We start from the raw sequence: 15,503 nt of genomic DNA on the forward strand, positions 1-15,503 counted from the left end.
CATGATGCAGAGTTTATTGCCAAATTAGTATTTCTATTCCAAAAGGAACAGAATCCCAGCTATGGACAGCGCTGTTTCGGTCTTTTGGACCTCCTCAGCATAGTGCAGGGATACTGATTTGGCAGAGTGAGAGACTATAGACCAGGGTCAGGGGATAATCATACACATTAGGGAGAGTGTGTGTCTCCTAATTACATCCTGGAGAATAAATTTGCATATTATTTTACCCAGAATCCCTAGCGGAGTAGGAATGACTTGTATGTCTCTGTACGCCTATGTATGCACACCTAATGAAATGCTTTGGTCAGTGACTATCTACAGTACTTTCCAAAAGTGATATTTTCCAGTGTTAGGTACAGATTACAATACACTACGTCCACTTAAAAAACAATGTCTTCAGAACATTGAAGTGTTATAGTGTATTAGTGAAAGTTTTTTTTTAGGTTAAAGTTTTAGATGGTTGCTGAATGCTTTGCAGCTGAGCCTTTTCACAGAAGTGCAACTCTGGAATTTGATGTACTTCTGTCATTTTAAGCTAATGACTATGAGACGGATTATTTATAGAAATAAAACAGAGACTTGGAAATGGATTGCAAGAAGAAAGTGGGGCTTAGATAATTACAGGGACAGGACTGCCAGTAGGATGTATTGCCAGGAAAGTAATTAGAGCAGAGAAGGAGGGAAAACAATAGTGAAGAACACAGCAAATGGTATGGAAGTCTTTGATGATAATGGGAGAAGAGGTATTATGTGAGGAGTGGGCTCTGTATTATATGGTCTTCTGTGTAGTGAACAGGAACATACATTGAGCAATATAAAGATCATAATAGAGTAGGATGTGGTCATAAACAGAAGAACATCATACTTAACCCCCTCTCCCTTCAATAAGTAGAACAACATTAATCTATAGAAACATAAGAAAGATATGAGCAAAGCTTAAACAATAGACATGATAAAAGATCAAAGACTAGATAAGAAAAGGGTGAGCTATAAAACAAGTGGTTTAATAAAAAAACATTACAATGTGAAGCTACAAAATATTACGTCTTCACCACAAATGCAGCAATTCCTTTCATGTGCAGAATTTTATATTGGGACTTATATTGGACTTATATTGGGTATTATAATACCTCTGGCATAGTGAAGAAGTGTAATAAGAAGATTTGGTTATAACCAGGCCCATGCAGTGAATATGAATGTAAAGCATAGCTCCAATTATAAAACAATTTATCATAAATGAATGCTTCATATGCATATAAGAAACAATATAGCTTATTAAATACATGTTTTTCTCTCCACTTATCAGGCTCAATTACTTTTTTATAGTCTATGGAAGGGGAGGCTGCTGCTGCTGTTGCAAGTCAGAGCTCTTCTACCACTGCTCAGAATCAGGCAATAAATCAGTCAGACGCCACTTCCCCCTCCCCCCTCCATAGATTTCTATGTATGAGGAGAAAACATAAGTATGTCTATAAGTATGTCATTATAGTCTATGGTGTCTGCAGGTGTCCGTGGGTAACTGCTATTTTTTTCACATTACCAAAGATATAAATAAAGTTCAGAAGGTAAGTGTTTATAGAAAAAAACTAAACACAAGAACAAGGGGCAGATCTTGTCAGGCTAAGTTCACATCTGTGAAGGGATCTCCATTGTTTGGGGCTGCCAGGGGACCCAAACGATGTAGAGTCAGACCGCTAAAACGGTGGTAACCCATGGACAGGTGTCCGTTGGGTGTCCACCGGTTTTATATTGGTGGACACAGTGGCGTAACTACCGCCATAGCAGCAGAGGCAGCTGCCGCAGGGCCCGGGACATTAGGGGCCCGGTGACAGCTGCTACTGCTGCTATCATTATATTCGGGGGTCTTTTCGGAAAAAAACACTGTTACTTACCTCTCCATGATCCTGGCCAGGCTTCCTTCCTGACGTCCTTTCTGACGTCTCTGACGTCACATGAACCCGGCCTGCGTCCCGGGTCATGTGACAACCGACGTCATAGAAGAAGGACGGCAGCAGAGAAGACAGCGTAGGAGCCGGGGGACAGGTAAGTAACAGTGGTTTTTTATGATTTTATTCCCCTGGGTCTCCGATTATTATACTCTGGGGTCAAAAGTTCGCCACGGGGCCCCGCCATTCCTAGTTATGCCACTGGGTGGACAGAAATGTCCTGGTGGTTTCTCTAACTCCAGTGCAGTTGTGAACTTAGCCTAAGGGCTCGTTCACATCGGCGCCCAGGTGTCCGTTATGCAGGTTTCCGTTTCCTACATAAAATAGAGCAGGAGACGGAAACCTGCAGGAGTCTTTCTCACCCATTCATTTGAATGGGTGAGAGAGATGTCCGGCCGTGAGCGGCGGTGAGCGTTTTATACTCTCCGCCGTGAAACCGGGTTTTATAATCCGGACACAGAGTCAGACATGCAGTACTCTGTGTCCGGATTAAAAAATCCGGTTTCGCGGCGGAGAGCATAAAACGCTCTACGCCGCTCACGGCCGGACCCGGTCTGTGCTTTGCGTCTTCTGGCATGCAGAAGACGGAAAGCACAGAATGGAAAGAAGAACGCAGGTGTGAACCTAGCATAAGTAGTTGGGGGGTAGATAAGAAGCTATCTCAGGAAATATTTCACTGAAAAAGTTAGTGTAAAACCCCTAACAACAACTACAGTCCACCAAACTATATCACACTATGCTGTGCTATGCCTCTGTTAGAACACACATGTAGTGTGAACAGCTCATGGAATACCTCCTGCATTTATCTACATTATTGTTTGTGTGGACCAGGGAAAGAACAGCCAGATAAGGTGGGTATCCACAGAACCTTACACATTGATACCACATGACTGCTGCTGTCAGTAACTGGCCTCAGTATTGTAAAGGGCATTTATGGGCTGCACTGGTCACACAATGTCTATGTCATTTTTCAGTTGCAATCTTGTTAACAAACGCTATTAGGTAGTATCAGGGCTGTGGAGATGAAGTGGATGATATTTTCCTAAACAGGTCAACCTATTTAATATATTGGAATCTGCGGGCTCCTACAATATCCACTGCATCTGTCTGTGAGAAGTGGAATATAGAAGACATCATTGGGCACAGACAGTGGTACTGCCTCGACTTGCTATTATTCCTAGAAATTTATGTAATTTCTATTTTATAACACTAAGAGATTTTAAAAGAAATGTATGTAATAGTACTATAAAATTATCGTTGATGTGATATCATAGACTACTGTTGCTACTATTTAGAACTATGTAAGTATAGTAGTTTTAGAATGAAACAGCCTATCAAAGTACATCCATGTATAAAATAACTAGAAACAGGAACAAAAAAGGGAAAAACTGGCAGCTCTCTGAAGTCCGTAAAAAATAACTTTTAATTCAGCAAAAAATAAAATAACATATAACAATCATAAATAAAGAAGGAAACAAAAAACAAAAAAAATTGAAAAGACCCCCATAAAAACACATTGAAAAAGAGACTCTATAGTCTTGAAACGCGTAAGTTTTTTTTATAATGGGGGTTCTTTCGATTTTTTTTGTTTTTTTGATTCCTTCTTCATTTATGATTGTTATATTTTATTTAAATATTTAAAATAATTTCATTATGATAAATACAAACGTACACTTGTCTAAAACAAGAACACTTATTGAATGCACTTAGTGATTATTAGATGTGCAATTTGGAGGGGAATTATACTGTACAATCTATCTATTCCCACTAACAGAGGAATAAAAGGAACTTCATCTTCTTATTGCATTGTCCCCAGCAATTGCCTATGTCATGAGTGGCCAACATGGTTTATATTGAAGATGGACATATTTAGTATAATACTAAGTGACAATCCTGTACACATGCCCAAACACCCTTCAGATACATCAGTAGGTGCTACTGTAACGTATGGTGTACAGGACATTAATATTATAGGGTATGCAGTCTACCTGGATATTAACAATATAAGTTATCATGAAAAAGTTTTAGACAGGTGTGGAAAAATTGGAATGAATGGACGCAACCAGCATGCAGAGGGTTAAGCAGCCGGCCACCGGCAAAGTCTGCTTGCTGGCCGCTTCCATTCATACTTATGGGTGCGTGCTACTCGCTCATCTTTAGTAAGAATGCTTTCAAAAATAGAAGTGTTAATAGTTTGTCAAACAATAAAATTAAATAAATAAACATAAGAGAAATACATATCTAATCAATATTTTGCATGAAGAACCTTCGGGGGAGGAATCCTGGAAGTAATGATATGACCCTGTGAGAAGGTGACAGGCAGGGTGATAGAATGTCGCTATATCTCCCTGAGGTTACTCCTTATGGTGGTCATTAATCTGTTACAGGTTTTCCAGGTCTTTGGTATATCTCAGCCCAGTTGCAGCGCATTACTGGGCCATAAAAGGGTGCAGAGCCTGCACTTCTGGACAGACCATGGGAGGAGACAGGACATGTCTGGGTCTGTGAGTCTGGTGAGAAAATCTTGTCATTGATATGTTATATTTTCCTGAATGGCTGGTAGTAAGATACTTGTATAGTGAGGGAAGTTTTTGTTTAGTTAGAGCTCAGCCGAGCAGGTTTGTATTGTAATTTTTTCATGAAGTTAAGGCTGTATTTTAATTGTTTATTTTTTTTTCAAAATCAAAACACCGGCAGAATCTTGTTTTTACCAGACGCTGTGTCCCTGTCTCTGACTGTTTGGGTCCGCTCCGCTGCTGCTACTGAGTTAATTTCCCAAAAGTTCCCATAGAGCCCAGATCACAAAATCACCAAATGTATCTCAGATTAACTTAAGTGACATTAAGAGAAGGAATTGAGCAGGCCGACATCCACAGAAGACCTCTTGTTAGTTCTTCAAGATGTTTGGAACAACCTCCCTGCTGAGTTCCTTCAAAAACTGTGTGCAAGTGTATCTAGAACAATGGTGTTGTTTTGAAGGAAAAAGCTGATCAGACCAAATATTGATTTTATTTATATTTTTCTTTTATTCATTTACTTAATTTTGTTAATTGACAAAAAATAAACCATTAACTGTTCTATTTTTAGTTTGCAACTAAATGTCTAAAACATTTCCCAATAAAGTAGATTTGCCCTACTTTACCCCTACTCTTTATTTTGACTGGACATGTACAGATACTATAGGAGAAATTTACTATCCCATCTTTGCCAGTAAACATGGCACATCTTTTTGTGCTACATATACAGAACATTGTTCTTTCTCTGTACCACTCACCACAGAATAGACAGAGTGGGGAAGATACCAAGGAGGCCATGACAAAGCTGGCATGAGCTGTACCTGAAATCTAGGCCAATTCCTGTTTCAGTTTATCAGTGGATAAACTGATAGAAGGAAATATATTTATGACTGTGTGGGCTGGATAAACAGGACTCTCACTGTCTCAAGGAATTTGTTCAGCCTTTTTTTTGTCACAAATCCTACTTTAAACATCAATACAATATTGGGGAGTGTTCAATACCGGACACCCTCATTGATCAGCTGTTCTCAGCAATTGATACACAGAGAATGGAACAGGAAATAGTTGGTCATGTTCTCTGTGTAGTGGCCAGACCTGTTATTGCAGATCAGCTCCTATTTATTTGACTCCATCACTACATTTGGGCCTGGTTCACATCTGCATTCAGTATTCTGTTTGGGGAGTCTGCATGGGGAACCCCCTGAATGGAATACTGAACGCATTGACAAGCGGTGAGCACTGAAAGCACATGGACCCCATAGACTATAATGCGGTCATGCAAAGAGGAAAGTACTGTGGACACATTGCAGAAAACATATGTACTCCATTATAGTCTATGGGGTACATGTGGTTTCATTGCTCACCACTTGACAATGAGTTCAGTATTACTTTCGGGGGTCCCCATGCGGACTCCCCTAATGGAATACCGAATGCAGATGTGAACCAGGCCTTACACTGCTATCTGCGTCCTGCTCCATTCTTTGTGTATCACCTACTGTGGACAGCTGAATAGTGTGAGTGCCAGGTTTTGATATGATACAGTACCCTGCATTCAACAGAAATCACCTGAACAGTTAGGTTTAAATTGGTCTGCCCAGTATAGTATAATGTAAAAAAAACACAACCTATCTAGCAATGTCTAATATAATGCATCTTGCCTTACTCCAAGATTCTGTCTAAATAACCTACTTGGTTACTAAAACAATCTTATCTATCTATCTATCTATCTATCTATCTATCTATCTATCTATCCAGATATAGCTAAATATTTATAAATTGACTAATGGCAATATAAGCAAATCTTTTTTTTTTTTTTACATCAATGAAACAATATCAAAAGCATATTAACAAGCATCCCCATGCCTTCTGAGTCACCATGCAAAGTTAGCAACCTCAGTAATTACCTGTTTTAGAGTCCACAGAAAAATATGGCTGTCCTTGCAAAATACTGTACACAACCCTTGCACTGCTTCCATAAGTAGGATCGTCTGCATCTGTTGCTGACACCTGGATAATAGAGGTACCTGACAAAAATAGAAAACATTGACCTTTTTTAAATTAAGAGCTGAAAATCTAATTTAGCCTCTTCAATAAAAAAAACAAAAAAAACTTGCAAACTTTGCATAATGACAGCAACACTAACTGTTTAACCACCTGTCAGGGGAAGATTAATTGCCAGACACATCTTCCATTCCACTAATGTATCCTAACAATATAATGAAGAAACCATTTTTAGAGATAAGCTACAGAAGGCTATTAATGCTTCTCTGTCCACTTACATATTGGATTCACCATTCATAGTCGACATGATGACTGCTTTAACCACCTGTTCTCTGGACTATGAATGTCTTTCATTTCACTGCTGTTTCTGTATGTGCTATACATGTAAATAATCTGTATTATAATAAAGACTTCTTTCACATTTACCAGTTAGATATATTCATGAAAGCTTTATTCTTGGCACTGAAAGAGATATTAAATTCAGATCAGAACTTTAGGTTAGTGACCTCTGCACAAATTCCATGTGACTGCTGGTGGTAACTGGGAAACTTTTAAAATGGCCTACGTTGCAGGCTGCAGCGAAAAAGCGCTGCCCGAAAAAATGAGGCTGAAACGCATTACAGTTTTTCCCACAGTGCTGAGTCCTTTCAATAATGTGTCAACAGACTGGGACCAAAATCTTCAGAAGATTTGGCAAGGAGAAGCGCTCACCCAGTTGGATAATGATATGTTTATTAAGGCACGACGCGTTTCAGGCACTTAGGCCCTTTATCAAGTGCAATAAATCACCTTCCCAGAGCAGCTGGGAGTCTTAGTGATTCCGAGTTCAGGCTCAGGCTTAATAAACATATCGTTATCCAATTGGGTGAGCGCTTCTCCTTGCCAAACCTTCTGAAGATTTTGGTCCCAGTCTGTTGATGCCTCTACGTCCCAGTGACGTTTCTTCCAGCTGCTTCCCTCTCGGTTTCTAACATCTTTTTAAATGTTGGGGTTGTTGTGTCCTACACAACCCCCTAAGGTGAGTGACTTTCCATTTGCTTACCTTTACTCATACTTGTGCTGAATTTACTACAATAGGGTCAGCTCGGTGCCGTATTTTTCTTCTTCTCTTCTTTCAATAATGTGGTAAGAACAACTAGAAATGAAACTTGCCTTGTACAATGCGTGCGTGATTCCGGAGGAGTCAGTCCCCTGTGTCAGTTCCCTGACTCCTCCTCCGGCGACACACAAGTTGTAAATGGCATCCTTCACTTGTAGTGGTTCTTGCCACATTATTGAGAGATTCCCTGTTGTTCATGATTTTCACTGTGATGCACCTAATTTACACCTCACTTGGTACCTGGTCCTCCCACTGATGAAGGTTCTACTATCGAAACATCTGAGATTATAAGAAGAACTCTGTACATCTACGGTACGGTATGGTACTCATTATTCTCTTGATGGAGTTGAATAACCCAACCACAGATCTGATGGAGATTTATCAAAATTTGCTGGACAATAAAAGGGCTGCAAGCCCAATATTTCAAAAAAGAGCAGTAATGGGTGGGCACTCACCAAACATTCTCCAAAGGACGACAGTCGTCTTCTCTTTTCTCTAAAACATATCCTTTTATTAGGTGCATAAGTAAAAGAAATCCAAAGGGAGGGAGTGATAGCACAATTGGCAAAAAAGAGGCTACGTCTGAAGCTAATTAGTGGTCTATTTTTAGCTCTCTGGGATAGTATAGAATCTGACTCAATAATATTCCAATTCTGGTGGATTGCACTTTTAATCTGGTTGGCCATGGGGCTGTACTTAAAGGTAAAACTGAACCTTTCCTCCTTGTCCTTTTTCTGTTTTTTACGATTGCCTGTAAGTAGTCTTTCCCTATCCATTGATCTTGCTCTTTCATGAGCTTTATCTATATTATTGGCTGGATAGCCCCTTCGTAAAAGACGTTCCCTCAATTCATCAGCCTGTTCTTCAAAGGTTTTTTCGTCACTATTAATACGTTTTAATCGAATGAACTGGCTATAAGGAATAGAATTTTTAACTGAATAGGGATGAAAACTATCGTAATGCAACAAGGCATTGGTGGCAGTGGGTTTACGATAAACCTCTGTTGTTATACCTGTTTCGGATTTCCTTACCAAAACATCTAAAAATTCAAGAGCATTACTCTCAATCTTAGCTGTAAATTTCATATTAGAGTCATTAGTATTCAAATAGTCGACAAAGTCAAAGAAATCTATATCAGAACCCAGCCACAATAAAAAAAAAAAAAAATGTCATCGACATAACGCAGGTATAGGGAAATGTATTTGGAAAACCTATTTCCTGACGTCTTTTTGCTGATGGATTGTCCTTATTACTTGAATCAGAATGTTGATCATCAGATGTATCAGTTTCTGAGGTCCAGTACTCTTTCACTTTCTGTTTCTTATTATTGTTAGGATTCTTAGCCTTGAAACCCTTGTAGGATCCATTGGACCTAATCCTTCTTCTATTAAATTGCTGTTGTTTGTTCTTTTCACTCCAATCAAAGATTTTTCCTTGATCGAAGTCATTCTTGTCCCGAATAAACATCACGTTTGCGTTCTTTTATTTCTGCTTGTGTTGTTGTCAGCTTTTTCTCTAATCGCTTATTAGTAACAGCAAATTGTTGTTCACTGAGTCTCGTTCTTAACTCTGTTTTTGCTTTACACAGTTCTGCTGTAACGGACCCATATTCTTCTTCGTTTCTCTTAAGAACCAAACGTAAAACCTTTTGAGAATGTTCCAAGTGAAGTTGCTTCCATTCTTGCATAAACACAGTGTCATTTTGAAAGATAGATGGCTCCTTGTAAACTCTTAACCCACGTGGTACCCTACCGCTGGTATCATAGGATTTCAAAGAGTTAACAGTCCAGAACAAACGGGTCTCTTTCTCAGCTAAATTCTGGACCCTTTGTTCTAACGTTTTTATGCTCAAGACCTGGAGTTCGTCCTTCTGGTTGCACAAATTAAAAAATGCCAGTGCACCTGGGAGACCTATTGTGTCGGGAGTAGGTTCAGCTACGGAACCTTTATCCCAATACATCGACTGGCTTTTACAGCCTTTACTGCCCCTTATACCAGCCTACGTAAAGGACACAAATGATTTCTTAAGGCATCTGAACGAGATAGTTTTTGAAAAAGGAATGCGATTAGCATCGATTGACGTGGAGAGTCTCTATACCAGAATCCCACAAAATAAAGGTATAAAAGCCATAGAGAATATTCTAAAACATGCTAAAAAGGAGGAACATCTCGTTAACTTTATCGTAAAAGGGGTAGAGTTAGTATTGGGCAATAATGCGTTTATGTTCGACGATCGCTGGTACCATCAGATAGATGGAACAGCGATGGGGACACCATTGGCTTGTACATATGCAAATATTTTCCTTGCCGACTTTGAAGACAAGTACGTTTATACGTCAGGAAATAGGTTTTCCAAATACATTTCCCTATACCTGCGTTATGTCGATGACATTTTTTTTATTGTGGCTGGGTTCTGATATAGATTTCTTTGACTTTGTCGACTATTTGAATACTAATGACTCTAATATGAAATTTACAGCTAAGATTGAGAGTAATGCTCTTGAATTTTTAGATGTTTTGGTAAGGAAATCCGAAACAGGTATAACAACAGAGGTTTATCGTAAACCCACTGCCACCAATGCCTTGTTGCATTACGATAGTTTTCATCCCTATTCAGTTAAAAATTCTATTCCTTATAGCCAGTTCATTCGATTAAAACGTATTAATAGTGACGAAAAAACCTTTGAAGAACAGGCTGATGAATTGAGGGAACGTCTTTTACGAAGGGGCTATCCAGCCAATAATATAGATAAAGCTCATGAAAGAGCAAGATCAATGGATAGGGAAAGACTACTTACAGGCAATCGTAAAAAACAGAAAAAGGACAAGGAGGAAAGGTTCAGTTTTACCTTTAAGTACAGCCCCATGGCCAACCAGATTAAAAGTGCAATCCACCAGAATTGGAATATTATTGAGTCAGATTCTATACTATCCCAGAGAGCTAAAAATAGACCACTAATTAGCTTCAGATGTAGCCTCTTTTTTGCCAATTGTGCTATCACTCCCTTCCTTTGGATTTCTTTTACTTATGCACCTAATAAAAGGATATGTTTTAGAGAAAAGAGAAGACGACTGTCGTCCTTTGGAGAATGTTTGGTGAGTGCCCACCCATTACTGCTCTTTTTCGTTCTATCACCTGTTCAGCTTTTTTCCGGGTAGTTGTGCACCTCCATCGTTTTCCTTGGCTCTTTTATACTCCAAGGACTTTAGCTGATCTTCATTGCTTGTCCTGACTATACATTTCATTTGGAATTATAAGCTGTGCCATCTACAGTTCTCTATTTTTCTTTATAAGCCCAATATTTCAACCATTAATTTCAGTTAAAAAAATAGACATTTGGCAGACACCAGATGGACCCCATTAAGGCCAGAACAATGGATAGCCAAACCTAGATGTGAATGTAGCCTGATGCAGTGATGTTCTATACATAAGGATGCAGTGGGAACAGTATATATAGATCTATTGGGGAAGGTTCAGTGAGATACTAATTTGCAGCGTTGTATTATTTCATAGACTTCTTGTGTTCATTTTATACAAACAGTATGTATTTATGTTTTAAACAAAAGTAAGGAATATAAAAGAAGGTAAAGAGGTGGGACTAAGTTTAAACATCAGGAAAAACCTATTGTGTTGTAACCATTGTATTTTTGTATTAGCCTATTTTCTACACCGAGCCTCCATGCTTTACCTTATTCTCAATTTATTTTAAAATAAGACCTTTTTATTGTAATATATTAATCAAGGCAGGAAAATCTATTCATATTGGTAAAGAAAAATGTATGCAGCAGAGTAAATGCTGTTCTGGGAAGATAATGATATGCGTCAGGTTAACCTACTGAAAGACAAAGCAAAGCCATGGTGGTCTAATCCCGTGTGCTGTCAGATGTATTACCATCGCAATAGTAATTACCAGAAAGTTCCATTATGCAGCTGTCTGTGGTGTGATTATTGTACTCTCCTATGAAATAGATGTGTTTTAGCCTCGCAACCAGCTCGCACGCACTTACTTCTCCATTCAGCTATGACTGTTAATATGTCACATTAACTAAAGGAGTATAAGATTTAATTGCTGAACTAGAAGACATACAGTATAACAGTGACAGAACAGGACATTTCGTAACTGGGTTTTCTCATGTGCTTACCAACTGGTGACATCTCTGGTACAGAAGCTGTGTAGGGTCCATCAAGGAACCTGGGTTCATTATCGTTTATGTCCTGGATTTTAATGATAAATTCAGACTCGGGTTCCATGGGCATATTAGAGCTTCTATCTAAAGCTTGAGCCTTGAGGGTATATTGAGCTCTTTCTTCCCTATCCAGTCTTTGTATAGCATGAATGTCACCCGTAGAATCATCAATCGTGAACACAGTTCCTGCTCCATCACCATTAAGTATGTATCTTATTGAGCCATCTCCACCGTCCATATCGGAATGAAGCTATTAAAAAGAAATAAAATATTTCAATAATGCAGTCCAAAAGTATATGTCAGTTATTGCTATACCACCAGAATAAGTGCGTTCGTACTTTTTTGCAGTTCTTAACATATACAATGTGTGATACAGTTTTTGGTATAGGAAATCCCTTCATACTTTTGTGCATGCCCCGATTTAATATTGATGATCTATTCATAGTACTGTCAAGTTGCAAACATGTTTCTGGGGATAAATCACCCTATTTTGCTTGCACCGTGATCTACAGTTCACTCAGTGCATACATAATACTGCCAATTTGTGCACGTGTGTTTTTAAAGAGGACCTTTCATGTCCTCTTGTGATACACCGCAAGAAAGCAAACAGTGCACTAAATTCAGCGCGCTATCGGTGAAGAGCTATCGGTGCCGGTACCATAGCTCTTCACTGTCAGAAGGGTGTTTCTGATAGTCAGTCTGGAACACCCCTCCTCACAGTGCGTCTATTGTGCTGTACTCTGAGAGGGGACATTTCTTACCGCCCAGTGATGATGCTAGTGGTGAGTAACACCTCCCCTACTCCTGATAGTACTTATCCATAGACGAATACTGGGGAAGCGTTCCTCACCACTCAGCGTCATGGCTGGGCAGTAATGAACACCCCCTCTCACAGTATAGTGCAATAGACGTTACTGTGAGGAAGGGCGTTCCTGACTGACTGTCAGAAACACCCTTCTGACACTAAAAAGCTACGGTAACAGGACTGATAGTTCTTCAGCGGGGCACAGAATGGGAAAGTTGATAGTGCACTGAATTCAGCGCACTATTGGCTTTCTAGCGGTGTATTACACCGTAGGTGCCCGAGGACGTGAAAGGTCCTCTTTAATGGAGTGAAGAGAGAAAGCAACTGCCAAGCAGATGACTTCCATAAATAAAGGATTGGACATGATGAAATCCTTTTTATCCCTGATATCATCTCTCAGAAGAGAGTCAGGAGGCTCCATAACACAATACAGTAAGCTCTATAAAGAAATGGAGGCCCAGCCTCTAAAAAAATATATAATTGTAGCACAATATGAGGACAGGATTGAGATTTGTGCTACTGCTGTCTTTAGGTCACAGAGGATTGTTGGGACTAAATACTTTTGTACCCGCTTTTCAGCTGTTTCATGGTCCTGGTCTCTACAGGTTTTCAATTATTAACTGTAACTAAGAATGTTCCCATTCACTGACAGCAATTAAAATTTTCATATTACATTCAATCACTAAGGCTTGGTTCATATCTGCGTTCGGTTTTCTGTTTGGGGACTTGCATTAAATAGCGGTCAGTTAAGAAACTACACAGACCCCATAGACTATAAGGGGGTCTGTGTGGTTTTCACTCAGCGTCCGCACGATCCATGTGTACTTCAAGCAGCACTTTTCTCTCCACATGTTTCCTGTGGAAACTGAGCGGAAACCACACGAACCCCAATATAGTCTATGGTATCCGTGTGGTTTCTTAGCTAACCACTTTTTAACATGCATAGGTTTTCGTTTGGGGGTCCCCAAGCAGACTCCCTGAATGGAATACCGAACACAGATGTGAACTGGGCCTAAGCTTGATTTGCATAATGAACTGTAAAATAACATGCAGAAAAGTAGCCCGCAAAGATGGATTGTAAATGAATGAGAGATTTTGCTTGGCTTGTTTTTTAAACGTTGGCAATCAGGAAAAAGACATTTTCTGAACATTTTTCTTATATTTTCATCAGCAGTATATTGTAGATATACGCCCACTTGAAACATGGGAAGAATTTGGCACATTCCCTGAATTCTGCAAACACAATTATTGCACAATATAGGATCGCCTGTGTAACTAAATAGAAAAACAGATAAAAAGAATCATTTCTCTCAAAAAGCACAAATAATAATAATAATAATTACACATTATAATTTATAAATAAAATAGGTAATTATTGATAATACAAAACTAGTATAATTTATATTCTCAGAAGAACCTTATCAACACTAATGAAGTTCTGGAAACAAAAAAATATCTTAGCAAAGCCTTCCATTAACTTTTTAGCATGTGATATATTTCATTAGTTCTTTTTTTGTCATTAAAATATTGCTGAGTAGATACTTTGCAGAATTCGGACAGAGAGCATGCTCAAGAGCATCTTGCTGTACGCTTCCTATTACAGTCAAGTTGTTTTTGCTCCAATAAACCAATAATGATCTGTTTACATTATGTTTGACCCATATGTTAAAAAATTTATTATGTAAAAAATACGTACATTACACTGAGATAGAGAAAATAATGATGTTTATTACTATGTGGCAGCTATGGTTAGTCTACTTCAGAAAGGGGAAAAAAGTGACTATTTCTGTAATTTTTTTTCTGTAGGTGTATAGGACTGACGCATGGGGTTCTGGGGTTATAAAATAATGATCTTATTGTAACTACATTGTTTCTGTATGATTTTGTTATGGGGAAAGTACAGTTTAGATGTACATTTAAAAAATATATACAGTATATTTCAATTTACATTTATTATGTTTCAGACACGTCTTCTGTCTTTTCTGTTAGGGGGCAGTGCTTAATGGGAAAGAGGTATGACTATGAAAAGGGGGGTGCAAAATTCTAGCATAACTAAAAATGCAATTTATCAACTTTTTCAGAAGCGGCGCTTTAAACCTTTGGCATCTGCCATAGATGTATAGTGAAAGTGTGCTAAGACAATATGGTGTGGGCTTAGGAATCCGCTCCATATGCAGTGGCTGCTGGCAATGACTATTTAAACACTTAGATGTCCTACCTAGAGATGAGCGAGTAGTACTCGATCGAGTAGGTGTTCGATCGAATACTACGGTATTCAAAATACTCGAACTCGATCGAGTACTACTAGCTGTTTGAAGTTAAGATTCGATGCAGAACCAGCGTTGATTGGCAGAATGCTATACATTGCCAATCAACGCTGGTTCTTCTCTTACCTTTAGAAGTCTTCTCCGCGCAGCGTCCCCGCATCCTCTTCGGGCTCTGAATTCACTCTGCCAGGCATCGGGCCTGGGCAGAGCCGACTGCGCATGTCCGCTTGTAGTGCGGGCATGCGCAGTCGGCTCTGCCCAGGCCCGATGCCTAGCAGAGTGAATTCAAGGCCGGAAGAGGACGCGGGGACGCTGCACAGGGAAAAGAATCCAGCCCGACTCTCACTCATGGACTTGGTAAGTAGAATTTGATCGAATGTTGCCTACCCCTGAAACGAGCATTTCCCCCCATAGACTATAATGGGGTTCGAAACCCGTTCGAATAGTCGAACAGTGTGCGGCTGTTCGAATCGGATTTCGAACCCCGAACCTTTTAGTGTTCACTCATCTCTAGTCCTAACCAACGTCTTTAAACCAACCCCAACCCCGCATCATTATAGAGGGAGCATATCAGTTGGGAGCCTACTGTCATCATGCAAATTGCAGCAATAGAACTGTAGTATCTAGACAGCACTGCACTAGAGAAGTATTGCAGTATATTGTATGATCAATAAAATAAAA

At 39.3% G+C, this 15,503-nt stretch overlaps 1 protein-coding gene across 2 annotated transcripts in view; it reads right to left on the reverse strand.

The window, feature by feature from the left end:
- CDH20 (cadherin 20) overlaps nucleotides 1-15,503 on the reverse strand; it is a 334,567-nt gene that overhangs the window by 47,568 nt on the left and 271,496 nt on the right. For both annotated transcript variants that reach the window (XM_075270928.1, XM_075270927.1), the window contains 2 exons: nucleotides 11,706-12,000; nucleotides 6,367-6,486 (listed from right to left, as the gene is read on the reverse strand). In XM_075270928.1, the coding sequence (XP_075127029.1) occupies nucleotides 6,367-6,486; nucleotides 11,706-12,000 (415 nt within the window). The remainder of the gene's footprint in view (nucleotides 1-6,366; nucleotides 6,487-11,705; nucleotides 12,001-15,503) is intronic.

The sequence above is a fragment of the Leptodactylus fuscus genome, chromosome 4 (genome assembly GCF_031893055.1).
Source record: "Leptodactylus fuscus isolate aLepFus1 chromosome 4, aLepFus1.hap2, whole genome shotgun sequence".
Lineage (NCBI taxonomy): Eukaryota > Metazoa > Chordata > Amphibia > Anura > Leptodactylidae > Leptodactylus > Leptodactylus fuscus.